This window comes from Salvelinus alpinus, chromosome 30 (genome assembly GCF_045679555.1).
Source record: "Salvelinus alpinus chromosome 30, SLU_Salpinus.1, whole genome shotgun sequence".
NCBI lineage: Eukaryota > Metazoa > Chordata > Actinopteri > Salmoniformes > Salmonidae > Salvelinus > Salvelinus alpinus.
In genome coordinates this window covers 24,544,832-24,560,341 of record NC_092115.1, presented here as the reverse complement: position 1 = coordinate 24,560,341, position 15,510 = coordinate 24,544,832, and the positions used below count along the sequence as shown (strand labels likewise).

General features: G+C 42.0%; 1 protein-coding gene across 2 annotated transcripts in view; it reads right to left on the bottom strand.

Moving 5' to 3' along the window:
• Nucleotides 1-15,510, bottom strand: part of tnr (tenascin R (restrictin, janusin)) — a 177,691-nt gene that overhangs the window by 8,096 nt on the left and 154,085 nt on the right. For both annotated transcript variants that reach the window (XM_071376932.1, XM_071376933.1), the window contains exons 17-22: nt 14,399-14,529; nt 11,453-11,585; nt 11,006-11,157; nt 10,749-10,845; nt 2,016-2,177; nt 1,373-1,536 (exon numbers count right to left, since the gene is read on the bottom strand). In XM_071376932.1, coding sequence (XP_071233033.1) covers nt 1,373-1,536; nt 2,016-2,177; nt 10,749-10,845; nt 11,006-11,157; nt 11,453-11,585; nt 14,399-14,529 — 839 coding nt within the window. The remainder of the gene's footprint in view (nt 1-1,372; nt 1,537-2,015; nt 2,178-10,748; nt 10,846-11,005; nt 11,158-11,452; nt 11,586-14,398; nt 14,530-15,510) is intronic.

The following is a 15,510-nucleotide window of genomic DNA, read 5'->3' as shown; positions in this document are numbered from 1 at the left end:
TGCACTTCTTTATCAAGGTGATGCGTACAGCCACAAACTTTACTATATGACTTATACAGTATGTCTCATCTGGATATTGTCCTCAATGTTCAGTTCACTACTAATTCAAATGTGACATGCTCAGCTGTCTCCTGTCTTTTCAGCTGTCTCCTGTCTCCTCAGCGGTCTCCTGTTTCCTCAGCTGACTCAGACCAACCTTAGTGGTATTTCTAATATTGCCCATTGTGCTGTTCAGAAAAATGTGTAAACATTTTCAATGCTATTTGTGGTTTGATCTCACTATGGTCATTGTAGACCATAACTCAATTAGTGCAGATAATGCTTATCTTACCTACAGTACAATGCACAGGTAACTGCCAAAATAAAGGAAACACTTGATTAAATGAGGGATACAAAGTATATTGAAAGCAGGTGCTTCCACACAGGTGTGGTTCCTGAGTTTAATGAAACAATGAACATCCCATCATGCTTAGGGTCATGTATAAATAAGTCCAGTTGCCCATTATTTTGGCTACCATGGCTAGAAGAGATCTCAGTGACTTTGACAGAAGATTCTCAAAGGAGTATAGGGGGTTTAAAGGGTGTGTGTGTGTGTGTGTGGGCGTGTGTGCGAGCGAGTACGTCTGTGTGTGTCTCAGTCACTAGATCTCAATTGAGCACCGGTGGGAGATTCTGGAGCGGCCCTTGAAACAGCGTTTTCCACCACCATCCATAAAACACCAAATTATGGAATTTCTTATGCAAGAATGGTGTTGCATCCCTCCAATAGAGTTCCAGACACTTGTAGAATCTATGCCAAAGCACATTGAAGCTGTTCTGGCAGCTCGTGGTGGCCCAACGCCATATTAAGATACTTTATTTACATTTACATTTAAGTCATTTAGCAGACGCTCTTATCCAGAGCGACTTACAAGTTGGTGCATTCACCTTATGATGTCCAGTGGAACAACCACTTTACAATAGTGCATCTAACTCTAAGGGGGGGGGGGTTAGAAGGATTACTTTATCCTATCCTAGGTATATGTTGGTGTTTCCTTTATTTTGGTAGTTACCTGTAGCTAGCTCCTCTTTTTATGTCTGAGATCATTTCATGTCATCAAAAGGTTAAAGATATTGGAAACTGCTGATCTGTGTAATGTTGCAAGGCTTCTGTAGTAGTCTCATCAAAAGCTCTTTACAAGACTCTTACTTGTAACAAATATCACACTGTTGGGAAAGCAGTAAGAGATTTAAAGTTTTCTTTACGTCTTTAATGGAAATGACTGGGAATCTCACAGTGTGGCCTTTAATGCCAGTCATCACAGTGGTAAGCTGAGGCAGCTGTTCAGTCCCACTGCTCAGTCCCAGTGCGGATGATAACAGGGACACCAACCTGACTGTGTCTCGACTCGCCGTATTTCCCGTTCAGGTTGGCCCGATGGCAGTTTTTGTACCACCAGGCTCCTTTGTAGGACAGAGCACAGTTGGTCACGGCAATGTCATTGTCTCTGTCCTTGGTGGAGAAGGGACGGCCTTGGTGATAGCTCAGCGAGTCCCCTGTGACAGGGAATGAAAATGAATTGAACTGACGGAACCAGCACATGACATGGGTACGTACATTGGCAGTCTGAAGCGTATAATACTATAGGGCTGGAGCCAAGTGTTGAGGGATGGGAGATAAGATAAGTACAACACGTTTCCTCAAGAAACCATAAAGAAGATGGAGGAAAACGGCTTTTATTGTTCAGTGGGGCGGCAGGTAGCCTAGTGGTTAGAGTGTTGGGCCAGTAACCGAAAGGTTGCTAGATCGAATCCCCGAGCTGACAAGGTCTGTTCTGAATCTGTTGTTCTGCCCCTGAACAAGGCAGTTAACCTACTGTTCCTAGGCCATCATTGTAAATAAGAATTTATTCTTAACTGACTTGGCTGGTAAAATAAAAAAATGGCTTGGCTGTTAGAGGTCATATATGTTCAATAGATCAGTTGATTGGTCTTAAATCAGCACCACATAGAGTAGAGTGTACATAAATGCTCACCAGCTGTGCCATTGTACTCTCCTATCCTGAGTTTGTACAGATTCCTGGCGTCTCCAATGGCGAACTTGTCATAGCTGGCGTAGACAGACTCCTGGCCATCCTTCATGTCGATCCGGAGCTCATAGCGACCTTGAGCTGAGAGCTTCTGTATGTTGTCCAAACCTGAAAAAGAAGTGACAATAAAAACACACAAATATTATACATACATACAGTACCAGTCAAAAGTTTGGACACACCTACTCATTCAAGGGTTTTTCTTTATTTTTACTATTTTCTACATTGTAGAATAATAGTGAAGACATCAAAACTATGAAATAACACATATGGAATCATGTAGTAAGCAAAAAAGTGTTAAACAAATCAAATATATATTATATTTGAGATTCTTCAAAGTAGCAATCCTTTGCCTTGATGACAGATTTGCACACTCTTGGCATTCTCTCAACCAGCTTCACCTGGAATGCTTTTCCAACAGTCTTGAAGGAGTTCCCACATACACTGAGCACTTGTCGGCGGCTTTTCCATCACACTGCGGTCTTCACTATTATACTACAATGTAGAAAATAGTAAAATAAAGAAAAACCCTTGAATTAATAAGTGTGTCCAAAAATTTGACTGATACTGTGTATACACACTATATATACAAAAGTATGTGGACACCCCTTCAAATTAGTGGATTTGTCCATTTCAGCCATACTGTTGCTGACAGGTGTATAAAATCGGGCACACAGCGATGTAATATCCATAGACAAACATTGGTAGTAGAACGGCCAGTACTGAAGAGCTCAGTGACATTCAATGTGGCACTGTCATAGGATGCCACCTTTCCAACAAGGCAGTTTGTCAAATGTCTGCCCTGTTAGAGCTGCCCCGGTCAACTGTAAGTGCTGTTATTGTTAAGTGGAATCTATGAACAGCTCAGCCGCGAAGTGATAGGCCACACAAGCTCACAGAACGGGACCGCCGTGTGCTGAAGTGCGTAATGCACTCACAACTGAGTTCCAAACTGCTTCTCGAAGCAACGTCAGCACAATAACTATTTACTCGGGAGCTTCGTGAAATGGGTTTCCATGGCCGAGATGCCGCACACAAGCCTAAGATCACCATGCGCAATGCCAAGCGTCAGCTGGAGTGGTGTATAGCTCGCCGCCATTGGACTCTGGAGTGATGAATCACGCTTCACCATCTGGTAGTCCGACGGACAATTCTGGGTTTAGCGGATGCCAGGAGTTCGCTACCTGCCCCAATGCATAGTGGCAACTGTAAAGTTTGGTGGAGGAGGAATAATTGTCTGGGACTGTTTTTCATGGTTTGGGCTAGGTCCTTTAGTTCCAGTGAAGGGAAATCTTAACGCTACAGCATACAATGACATTCTAGACTATTCTGTACTTCCAACTCTGTGGCAACAGTTTGGGGAAGGCCCTTTCCTGTTTCAGCATGACAATGCCCCGTGCACAAAGCAAGGTCTATACAGAAATGGTTTGTCGAGATTGGTGTGGAAGAACTTGACTGGTCTGCACAGAGCCCTGACCTCAGCCCCATCGAAGACCTTTGGGATGTATTGTAACGCCGACTGCGAGCCAGGCCTAATCGGCCAATATCGGTGCCGACCTCACGAATGCTCTTGTGGCTGAATGGAAGCATGTCCCCGCAGCAATGTTCAAACATCTAGTGGAAAGCCTTCCTAGAAGAGTGGAGGTTGTTTTATCAGCAAAGGGGAAACCAACTGCATATTAATGCCCATGATTTTGGAATGAGATGTTCGACAAGCAGGTGTCCACATACTTTTGGTCATGTAGTATATATAGTGCATTCGGAAAGTATTCAGACCCCTTGACTTTTTCCACATTTTGTTACATTACAGCCTTCTTCTAAAATTAATTGAATAAATGTTTTCCTCATAAATCTACACACAATACCCCAAAATGACAAAGTGGAAACAGGTTTTTAGAAATGTTTGAAAATGTATTAAAATAAAAAAAACAGAACACTTTATTACATAAGTATTCAGAACCTTTGCTATGAGACTCGAAATTGAGCTCAGGTGCATCCTGTTTCCATTGATCATCCTTGAGATGTTTCTAAAACTTGATTGGAGTCCATCTGTGGTAAATTCAATTGATTGGACATGATTTGGAAAGGCACACCGCCTGTCTATTTAAGGTCCCCCACTCTATTGCCTTATTGCCAATCGTCACGTCTGGAGGAAAGCTGGCACCATCCCTACGGTGAAGCATGGTGTTGGCAGCATCATGCTGTGGGGATGTTTTTCAGCTGCAGGGACTGGGAGACTAATCAGGATCGAGGGAAAGATGAACGGATTAAAGTAGAAAGAGATCCTTGATGAAAACCTGCTCCAGAACGCTCAGGACCTCAGACTGAGGCGAAGGTTCACCTTCCAACAGGACAATGATCATAAGCACACAGCTAAGACAACGCAGGAGTGGCTTCGGGACAAGTCTGAATTTCCTTGAGTGGCCCAGCAGAGCCTGGACGTGAACCCAATCCAACATCTTTGGAGAGACCTGAAAATAACTGTGCAGCGACGCTCCCCATCCAACCTGACAGAGATTGAGAGGATATGCAGAGAAGAATGGGAGAAACTCCCCAAATACAGGTGTGTTAAGCATGTCATACCCAAGACGACTCGAAGCTGTAATCGCTGCAGAAGGTGCTTCAACAAAGTACTGAGTAAAGGGTCTGAATAATTATGTAAATGTGATATTATATAAACTGATTTTTGCTTCATCATTATGGGGTATTGTGTGTAGATTGAGGAGGGGGGAAAAACAATTTCAAACATATTACAATAAGGCTGTAACGTAACAAAATGTGGAAAAAGGAAATTGGTCTTAATACTTTCCGAGTGCACTGTGTATATATATACAGTATATATATACAAGACAAGTCAAAAGTTTGGACACACCTACTCATTCAAGGGTTTTTCTTTATATTAACTTTTTTCTACATTGTAGAATAATAGTGAAGACATCAACACTATTAAATAACATGTGGAATCAGGTAGTAATTATTCAAAGAAACCACCCTTTGCCTTGAAGACGGCTTTGCACACTCTTGACATACTCTCAACCAGTTTCACCTGGAATGCTTTTGCAACTGTCTTGAAGGAGTTCCCACATATGCTGAGCACTTTTTTGGGCTGCTTTTCCTTCACTCTGCTGTCCAATTCATCCCAAACCATCTCAATTGGGTTGAGGTCGGGTGATTGTGGAGGACAGATCATCTGATGCAGCACTCCATCACTCTCCTTCTTGGTCAAATAGCCCTTACACGGCCTGGAAGTGTGTTGGTTCATTGTCCTGTTGAAAAACAAATGATAGTCACACTAAGCGGAAACCAGATGGGATGGCGTATCACTGCAGAATGCTTGTTAAGAATGCCTGGAACTCTTAATAAATTGCCCACAGTGTCACCAGCAAAGCACCCCTACACCAAAACACCTCCTCCATGCTTCACGGTAAGAACCACACATGCAGAGATCATCCGTTCACCTACTCTGCTTCTCACAAAGACATGGCGGTTGGAACCAAAAATCTCAAATTTGGACTCATCAGACCAAAGGACAGATTTCTACCTGTCTAATGTCCTTTGCTCGTGTTACTTGGCCCAAGCAAGTCTCCTCTTCTTATTGGAGTCCTTTAGTAGTGGTTTCTTTGCAGCGATTCGGCCATGAAGGCCTGTTTCATGCAGTCTCCTCTGAACAGTTGATGTTGAGATGTGTCTGTTGCTTGAACTCTGTGAAGCACTTATTTGGGCTGCAATTTCTGAGGCTGGTAACTCTGATGAACTTATCCTCTGCAGCAGAGGTAACTCTGGGTCTTCCTTTCCTGTGGCTGTTTTTATGAGAGCCAGTTTCACCATAGCGCTTGCGACTGCACTTGAAGAAACTTTCAAAGTTCTTGTCATTTTCCGGATTGACTGACCTTTATGTCTTGAAATAATGATGGCCTGTCATTTCTCTTTGCTTATTTGAGCTGTTCTTTCCATAATATGGACTTGGCCTTTTACCAAATAGGGCTATCTTCTGTATATCACCCCTACCGTGCCACTATACAACTGATTGGCTCAAATGCATTAAGAAGGAAAGAAATTCCACAAATTCCACAAATTAACTTTTAACAAGGCACACCTGTTCATTGAAATGCATTCCAGGTGACTACCTCATGAAGCTGGCTGAGAGTATGCCAAGAGTGTGTAAAGCTGTCATCAAGGCAAAGAGTGGCTAATATAAAATATATTTTGATTTGTTTAACACTTTTTGGTTACCACATGATTCCATATGTGTAATTTCATAGTTTTGATGTCTACGCTATCGTTCTACAATGTAGAAAATGGTAAAAACAAAGAAAAACCATTGGAGTAGGTGTGTCCAAACTTTTGACTGGTACTCTATGTATATAAAATCATTGCTCATTTCAAATGATAACTGTCACTTACATAAGTCTAAAATTAACTTCTACCTGCACCTTGACATGGTTAAAACTGATGCACACAGCAAATGACATGTAGAGATAACGGGCAAATGTTGAAAACTGTTCATATCTTCCAGTCAACAGTCTGTGGCGGATTTGGCCTTGCTGCTGTTGCCAGCCCAGAGCCTAGCCAGGCTGTGATGATAAGGACCAGGGAGATTATACCTATCTTTCCCAAGATAACAAACCTTCCTGCTTGGCATCGATGTTTCCTGTTTAACCTCAAGCTGAAAATCATATGATGTTGTAGATGCCTCATGATAGCAGATGGCAGTTTTTTGAAACCATATGAAAAAACGTCAAGCTTCCGATGACAAGCATTGGGCTGAACCAGGGCAAAACTGGGCTTGGTCTTCGATATGTCAGCAAAAGATACAGTCGGCATTAGAAAGCAAAGAAGGCACTTGGTGGTGACAGGGGAAAAGCAATTGCTGTAATAAGATGTGTTAAACATTGAGTGAACTCAGATTTGCCATCGCAGAATGCAGGATCATCTGCTATTCATCGCTTAGATAGCTTAGTTTTTCATTACAAATTGCCAGCAGGATTAAAAATGCATTCAGAGGCTGTATTCTGTTCTAATTTTATCTCCTAAATTAACATCTCTTATCATTTTATTACCCATCTTACTCCTACACTTCCACAGAAATGAGGGGGCAAATTAAAAAGAGCAATAATAATTGCATATTGCACAACTGCATCAATTTCTTTATATTACGACCTCAAATTGACAATATATTTGGCCAGGGTCAGGTCAATGAGTCCGATTAATGGATAGCGCCACAACTGTAACTAAAATCGGCTTTTTTTAAACGGCTACTGATAATAGCATCCGCTAATTCCCGTTTCTTCAGTGTGAGCAAATCTTAATCTTAAGTGTCCCAGTAGATAGAGCTCCTCCATATCAGGGTAGTTAAACCAAATGTTATTGTGTCTCCCGGGTCTCACAACAGCAGCATGTACTGCAGGATGTTGTAGATAAGGTCAGGGGCTGCGTGCTTACATCATCTGAAGCTCCACTATGCTGTCCTCCGGGAGCACCACTATTCTCTTCTCATGGTCATATCTATCTATACCAATTGATTTCTATTACAGCATCTTGGATGACTCTCATTCATATTCCATTCACCCAGTTCAATGTAACAGTGATAGGTTTAGGCTACTACATGATACTCAAATTGTTTGCTACACCCATCATGAGGTTGCTACAACCTAGCCTATGAATGAAAGTTTACAACGTAGGTGCACACAGGTCAAGAGACAAATTTGAGACGACAGACAGTGACACATGGACAGACAGTGACATTCAATAACGCCTTGCACACTCTTGCCTGCATCTAGCTGATATAGGGTGTAATCATTAGTCCAACAGTTGCAAATGAGAGTTTCTACTGGACAAATTCAGGTATGTTTATCCCAGTTTTGTTCGGTTTACTACCGTTTAAGAAACGTTTTTAACAGAATCGGCAGAATGAATACACCCCTGATCAGCCATTTGGGGCGCAGCATGGGCCTTCCAGCAGGAGTGAACACAGCACTGAGTCAGGGGAAATGAAACAAGTCATAAGGAATATTTACTGGATGAGAAGTGCTTTTACCAATCAGGAAGGAGTCATGAATCATAGTCGTTTACCAGGATCTGTGTGTCACTAGTACATGTGGTACAGCCTGAATAGGGGCTTAGTGGCATTTGCTGATATAGAAAGAGGCATGGATGAACGCTCTGACGTAAATGCAGGGTCATCAAGACTCTGTAATGTTCTAAAGGTTAAATTATTTAACAATCCTTTTATCAAACAGACAGATTTTGGTTCTGAAAGTGTACTGTATTGTCATTCTATTTTTCTAATTAAAAGTACCAAAAGTATTTCTCAAGGTTGGGATCTCTATTATGAAGTATTCATGGGTACAATCTTTTATCTATTTCCAAAACAATAACATGAAAACTGGCCCATGAAGGAACAGCTTTTCTAATGAATATAATTATGGCTTTTATAATGAGATTTGCAGAAATGTTTCACAGTGCATCAAAGGAGTGAGCCTTTTGTTTTGTTTCAGAATCAGAGAATTTATGAAAAACAATTACCATGCAGTGAGAAATGAGAGCAGAATACATCCATTAATAAATCACAGACCTAGTGTTGTGAAGTAATACAATGAGAGAGAGAGAGAGAGAGAGAGAGAGAGAGAGAGAGAGAGAGAGAGAGAGAGAGAGAGAGAGAGAGAGAGAGAGAGAGAGAGAGAGAGAGAGAGAGAGAGAGAGAGAGAGAGAGAGAGACAAACAACAGACTACAAACAAATGTCTAAATGAAGTCAACTGTTATCCCTGCTCTGGGAGAGATAAGCAGAAGCAGAGACTGCAACACAAGGGCCTCCTATTCCTATTTTAAAGAGATTCTTCTCTACTTTTTGTACTTTTTAGCCTGTAGTTCTGAAAATAGTACTCACGAGCCAAAGTGGTCCCCTGAAATCTGTACTACGTGCACCACGTCATTGCTCTCTATCTCTCTCTCTCTGCTGTGTCCACTGAGCTGTTGGGCCCACCCTGCAACCTTATTGGTTAAAATCGGAGGGCCTGTTGTCCGGACCTCTGGCAGTCTCTATGGGGGTGCCACACGGTTCAATTCTCGGGCCGACTCTTTTCTCTGTATATATCAATGACGTCACTCTTGCTGCTGGTGATTCTCTGATCCACCTCTACGCAGACGACACCATTCTGTATACATCTGGAACTTCTTTGGACACTGTGTTAACTAACCTCCAAACGAGCTTCATTGCCATGCAACACTCCTTCCGTGGCCTCCAACTGCTTTTAAATGCTAGTAAAACTAAGAGCATGCTCTTCAACCGATTGCTGCCCGTACCCTCCCGCCTGACTAGCATCACTACTCTGAACGGTTCTGACCTAGAATATGTGGACAACTACAAATACCTAGATGTCTAGTTAGACTGTAAACTCTCCTACCAGACTCACATTAAGCATCTCCAATCCAAAATGAAATCTAGAATCGGCTTCCTATTTCGCAAAACAAAGCCTCCTTCACTCATGCCGCCAAACCTACCCTCATAAAACTGCCTTTCCTACCGATCCTTGACTTCGGTGATGTCATTTACAAAATAGCCCCCAACACTCTACTCAGCAAACTGGATGTAGTCTATCACAGTGCCATCCCTTTAATCACCAAAGCTCCATATACTACCTACCACTGCGACCTGTATGCTCTCGTTGGCTGGCCCTCGCTTCATATTCGTCGCCAAACCCACTGGCTCCAGGTCATCTATAAGTCTTTGCTAGGTAAAGCCCCGCCTTATCTCAGCTCACTGGTCACCATAACAACACCCACCCGTAGCACGCGCTCCAGCAGGTATATTGCACTGGTCATCCCCAAAGCCAGCATTTCCTTTGGTCGCCTTTCCTTCCAGTTCTCTGATTCCTATGACTGGAACGAATTGCAAAAATCTCTGAAGCTGGAGTCTTAAATCTTCCTCTCTAACTTTAAGCATCAGCTGTCAGAGCAGCTTACCGATCACTGTACCTGTACACAGCCAATCTGTAAATAGCACACCCGACCACCTCATCCCCATATTATTACTTACCCTCTTGCTCTTTTGCACCCCAGTATCTCTACTTGCACATCATTATCTGCACATCTATCACTCCAGTATTAATGCTAAATTGTAATTATTTTCACCTCTATGGCCTATTTATTGCCTACCTCCCTATTCTTCTACATGTGAACACACTGTACATAGATTTTTACATTTTTTTTTCTTTTGTGTTATTGACTGTACGTTTGTTTATGAGTAACTCTGTGTTGTGGTTTTTGTCGCACTGCTTTGCTTTATCTTGGCCAGGTCGCAGTTGTAAATGAGAACTTGTTATCAACTGGCCTACCTGGTTATATAAAGGTGAAAAAATTAAAATTAAAATTTAAAAAATGTTAAGGCCCAACTTCAGGAAAACAGTCGCTTTCAAACTATGGATTTCGTGGCAAATTGAGGTGAGACAGTAATTATTTTCATAGCTTATGCGTTAACTACACATTGACACATCCAGCCCAAAGTATTTAAAAAATACTTTCTTAGTCTCCAAAGTACTGGAGCATGTATTTAAGTAGTGTACAATTCAAACTACATTCTCTATCCCAGGAGTGGGGGTACCTCTCTAGAGAGCTAGATATAAAGTACCTCCGAAAAAGTGTTATGGGGTTGAGATGAGTCATCTAGAAAACAGTCTTACCGAGCCAGAATTCATCCTCTAGGTTTCCAAAGCCGACCCTGTAGTCACTCCACTTCCTGGAGAAATCTGTCAGGCCGTTCTGACGACGTTGGAACACCTGAAACACAGATACAGATAGAGATAAGACCAGGTGACAAAACTTTATTCGACCTACATTTTGATAAAGTACATGTCCCAAATGGCACCCTTTGCACTGAAATGTTGGGTGTTGTTGGGTGTTTGTCTGCAAGGTATAAATCTTGCTATGAGACACTTACGATCCAACCTCCTTCGTCTGTGGTCATATCACAGTAGACTTGCACTCCCTGATTGGCGTCTCTGTTGATGTAGATGGTGTAGACGCCATTGAGGGACTCCCCGTTCAGCAGATGCTGGGCACAGTTCTGGGGGGTGGCAAACAGACGGTTTCCTGGAGAAGAGGAGAACAGAGCACATGAGATCAGCTCAACACAATGGAGAATCACTAGGACTGGGCCCGTGTTCATAAAGTGTGTCATAGTAGGACTGCTTATATAGGACTGCTGATATAGGATTATAGTGAATAAGATTATATAGATAGGGGAGATCTGATCCTAGATTAGCTATATTACTCTGAGATGCTTATTGAATATGGGACTGGACTTTAGATAGAGATTGTGGATATGGGGATAAATGGTAAATGTGTGTGTGTATATCTGTGTGCTTGCGTACGTGTGTGTGTTTACCTGTTGTGAAGGCCGTAGAGACGATTCCGCTGGTCTCTAATCCCCTGGCAGCCTGCAACCTCACAGTGTATTCTGTGGTCTCTGCCAGCCCCTCCAGACGGATCCAAGTATCCTCGGCATCCAGGATCAGCTCCTGTAATAGTACCACACACACACACACACACACACACACACACACACACACACACACACACACACACACACACACACACACACACACACACACACACACACACACACACACACACACACACACACACACACACACACACACACACACACACACACACACACACACACACACACACACACACACACACACACACACACACACACAGATCAGGGAACCGGAACTATGAGTGGATACGGTACAGCAAACTGTTTTAGCTAGATCCAATCCTAACAATTGTACAGCAGACAGTAGCCCAAAGAGGGGACACTATCTGACTCCTACTGTACCAACAAACAACAAAAGCACCCAGGCACATCTACAGAAATGAAAAATGTATGTCAGGCCCATTTACATGTTGAATTCATTATTCAGTGGTGTTGGCCCTTATACAACTCTGTCCCGTGTTTTTCTTAGAGTTAAGAAGGATAACTTAAACCACAGATTGAGGAGAGGAAAGGACCTTATCAGACACTGGTGCTATAAGGAGCTGCCAGGAAGAAGAAGAATTTATATTTCTGTCTAAATCTCAAGATGGCTCAATTCCCTTTCGTTGCTTTTGACAAACCGACTTTCATCAATCGGATCTTCTGATGGCATCATGTTTCTCTCAGAGATCTCTTTTTCTGGCAGATGAAAAAGAGATCTCTTTGATAAGCTCTCTAGGAGCCTGCCGTGACAGCAGAGTGAACTGTGAATTTAATGGGGCTTTGAGCCACATGAAATATCTATGAAGAACTGGATGAAATATTCAGCCATTTTGTAAAAAGTCACACATTTTAAGGCAATTTGTTGGATGAATTATGCAGTTAAAGCCACTCTTTAATTGATGTTTCTCTCACAATGGACCTTACACTGTTTCACTGTCGTTTTTTTGTAAAGATTATTATTTTTTGTTAGAATGACTTGTTACTGATATAAAATATTTGCATGTTTGGAATTGTTGATCGTGTACAAGGAATCATTTACAATAGAGGTTGCCTAATTACTGTATATAATCTAGTATTGCTCTAATCTGGAAGGTCAACATATGATTCATAACCAAACTAAAACAGATTGCTGTGGTGAATATGAACATTATATTAACAGAGAGAACAGGTTGGGAATAATTTATGGGGACAGAAATGAACTCAAACAGAGTAAAACAACATAGTCTGTGACTTAAACCAAATCCTCTGTACATGACTGACACCCACTGGACAAACACAAGCACCAAAAAAGGTCAATATAGTAAAACACATGCATCTTAACAGATGTGCACGTGTGTGTGTGTGTGTGTGTGTGTGTGTGTGTGTGTGTGTGTGTGTGTGTGTGTGTGTGTGTGTGTGTGTGTGTGTGTGTGTGTGTGTGTGTGTGTGTGTGTGTGTGTGTGTGTGTGTGTGTGTGTGTGTGTGTGTGTGTGTGTGTTGATAGATATAGAAAAGACGAAGACAGTGAGGACAGTACAGTCTTGAGTACATCTTGGCCATGTTCTGTTATAATCTCCACCCGGCACAGCCAGAAGAGGACTGGCCACCCCTCATAGCCTGGTTCCTCTCTAGGTTTCTTCCTAGGTTTTGGCCTTTCTAGGGAGTTTTTCCCAGCCACCGTGCTTCTACACCTGCATTGTTTGGGGTTTTAGGCTGGGTTTCTGTACAGCACTTCGAGATATTAGCTGATGTACGAAGGGCTATATAAAATAAACCTGATTTGATTTGATTTGAGCTCTTTCTGTGACTTCGTTCCAAATGGCACCCTATTCCCTTTATAGTGCACTACATTTTACCAGAGCCCTATGGGAATAGGTTACCATTTGGAACGTATCCTTGGGCTCTGTCTGTATGATGTAATTAGTTGAGAGAGATATCTGCGGCAGAATAACAGGGGAATTGTTCCTGGTGAGTCATTAATAGAGGTATTGCATCAGAATAGACCAGTTAATCTACTTTATTATTATTACCCAGCTACATCAAAGAATTTTATTAAAATTAAAAATGTTCCAGGAGGCAAATGAAAAGATCTAAACGGCTCTATTGCCTTGGCATCCACTGTGGAGTAGAGCTGCATGGGTCTGTATTAAGAGGCAATTTGTCTGGGCGATACAGGATGTATACTGTTTTGGTAGCTTCAAAACGCTACCGGTAACATTCACATTACGGCTCATATATTATCAATCATATCTCCTGTGAGCATGTTTGGCTTGATGATACAGCATGGAGGTCTACAGTGTGTGATTTAGATTGGAAATTCATAGACAAAGATAAGGCAGTATTTTGGTAGCCTGTATGTTTGGGCTATGATGCCAACTCCTTGTCACTAATTGATTGTCATGCCAATGTTTGACTTGACAATGACAGCAATGGAGAAGACAAGAGCACAGACAGATCCGGGACCAGGCTAGTATTTTGGCAGCTGGAAAACACTACACATAACACTTATGGCTCATATCAATAGGGCTGGCACAATTACAGTGTAAACGTGTAAAAAAAAAAAAATTACAAAAAAAATTCCTGACAGTTATGGATGAAAACCCTCATGAAAATAAAATAAGTCAAAAATGTATGGTTATTGATCCTAGCTGAAATGTAAAATGTTCAACTGTTTAAAAAAATATATATGGTGACCGTGGTCATTTGGCAGGCCAATTACCTTCATCCAAAATTCCATGACCGTCACAGCCCTACATCTCAATTCCTCTTTGGCTTGATTATACAGTAACAGTTCAGTGTGTGTCTGTGTGAGAGTGATTGTAAACTCTTGTTGAGGAAGTTAGATAAGCCCTACTGTATTCTACTTACCTTTCTGTTGCCGTCCACTGATTTGTATGTGAGCATGTAGTTGTCGATGTCTGCGATGGGCGGTTGCCAGGAGATGAGGGCACTGCGGTGGTTCACCTCGCTAGCCGTCAGGTTCAGAGGAGCGTCCATGGCTACAGGGGACCAATCAAATTGCAGATTATCACATAACAGTTCCATTGAGTCAAATCATTACGTCTGGTGGCCAATTTTTTTTATCCATATACTGTACTTAAATTGGAAATATTGCCCAAATATGGTCTATCTCTTAATCTGATAACCCCCCTCTAGCGGACCTAAGTTGAAGTCACCCTTCTGAACATGCATTCTCATGTCCTTTACCCAGCATCCATAACTGCAAAATGTTTTATCTGCTGAAAATTCACACTAAAAAGAATTAGCCATTCCAAACAGAAGATTTTTACCCAAGACCCTATCCTCCTCTCACATCTAGATAGCTGATACATGCACTCCTTTTCCTATCTTTCTCATTTTCATATCTCCCTCCTTCTGTTGTCCTCAGGTGTTTTTAGGGGGGATCTATGACAGTTCAGTAATTAACAGCGTGTTCTACCACTGATAGCCTCAGGACTGAAGGATTTTCTACATGAGATGCAATGACATCTCAACACTGCAGTAGTGCCGACTAGAGAAAATTACAATGTGGATGTCCACACTGACCTGACTGCCTCTTCCAGGAGAGACTGTCATTCTCCTCCTGTCTCCTCAACATGACTGCAATGCCTGAGAGAGTGTTTATCTTTCCTTTTCCTTTCATCCCCCTTTCATTGTGATGGACACTGATTCAACATTTTCATGTAGTCCGAGGGCACATCTCAGAAGCTTTTTCAGCCATCACAATGCCTACACTTCTCTCTTGTTTCTTTTCTCTCTCGCTCACTCTCTCAATCTCTGATCTCTGTCAATTCTTTCTCGACTCTCTCTCTCATTCCCTCTCTTTAATTACAGTATACCTGCACTCGGAGGCGTGTTAACACTTTTTACATTAGGACGTTCTGTAATATTCTAATGTTCTATAGTTTTGCCGCATGCAAATGTAGAGGTGTCTTAATAGACAAACAGATGTCAAGGGCAGTAATGAATTATTATTACTA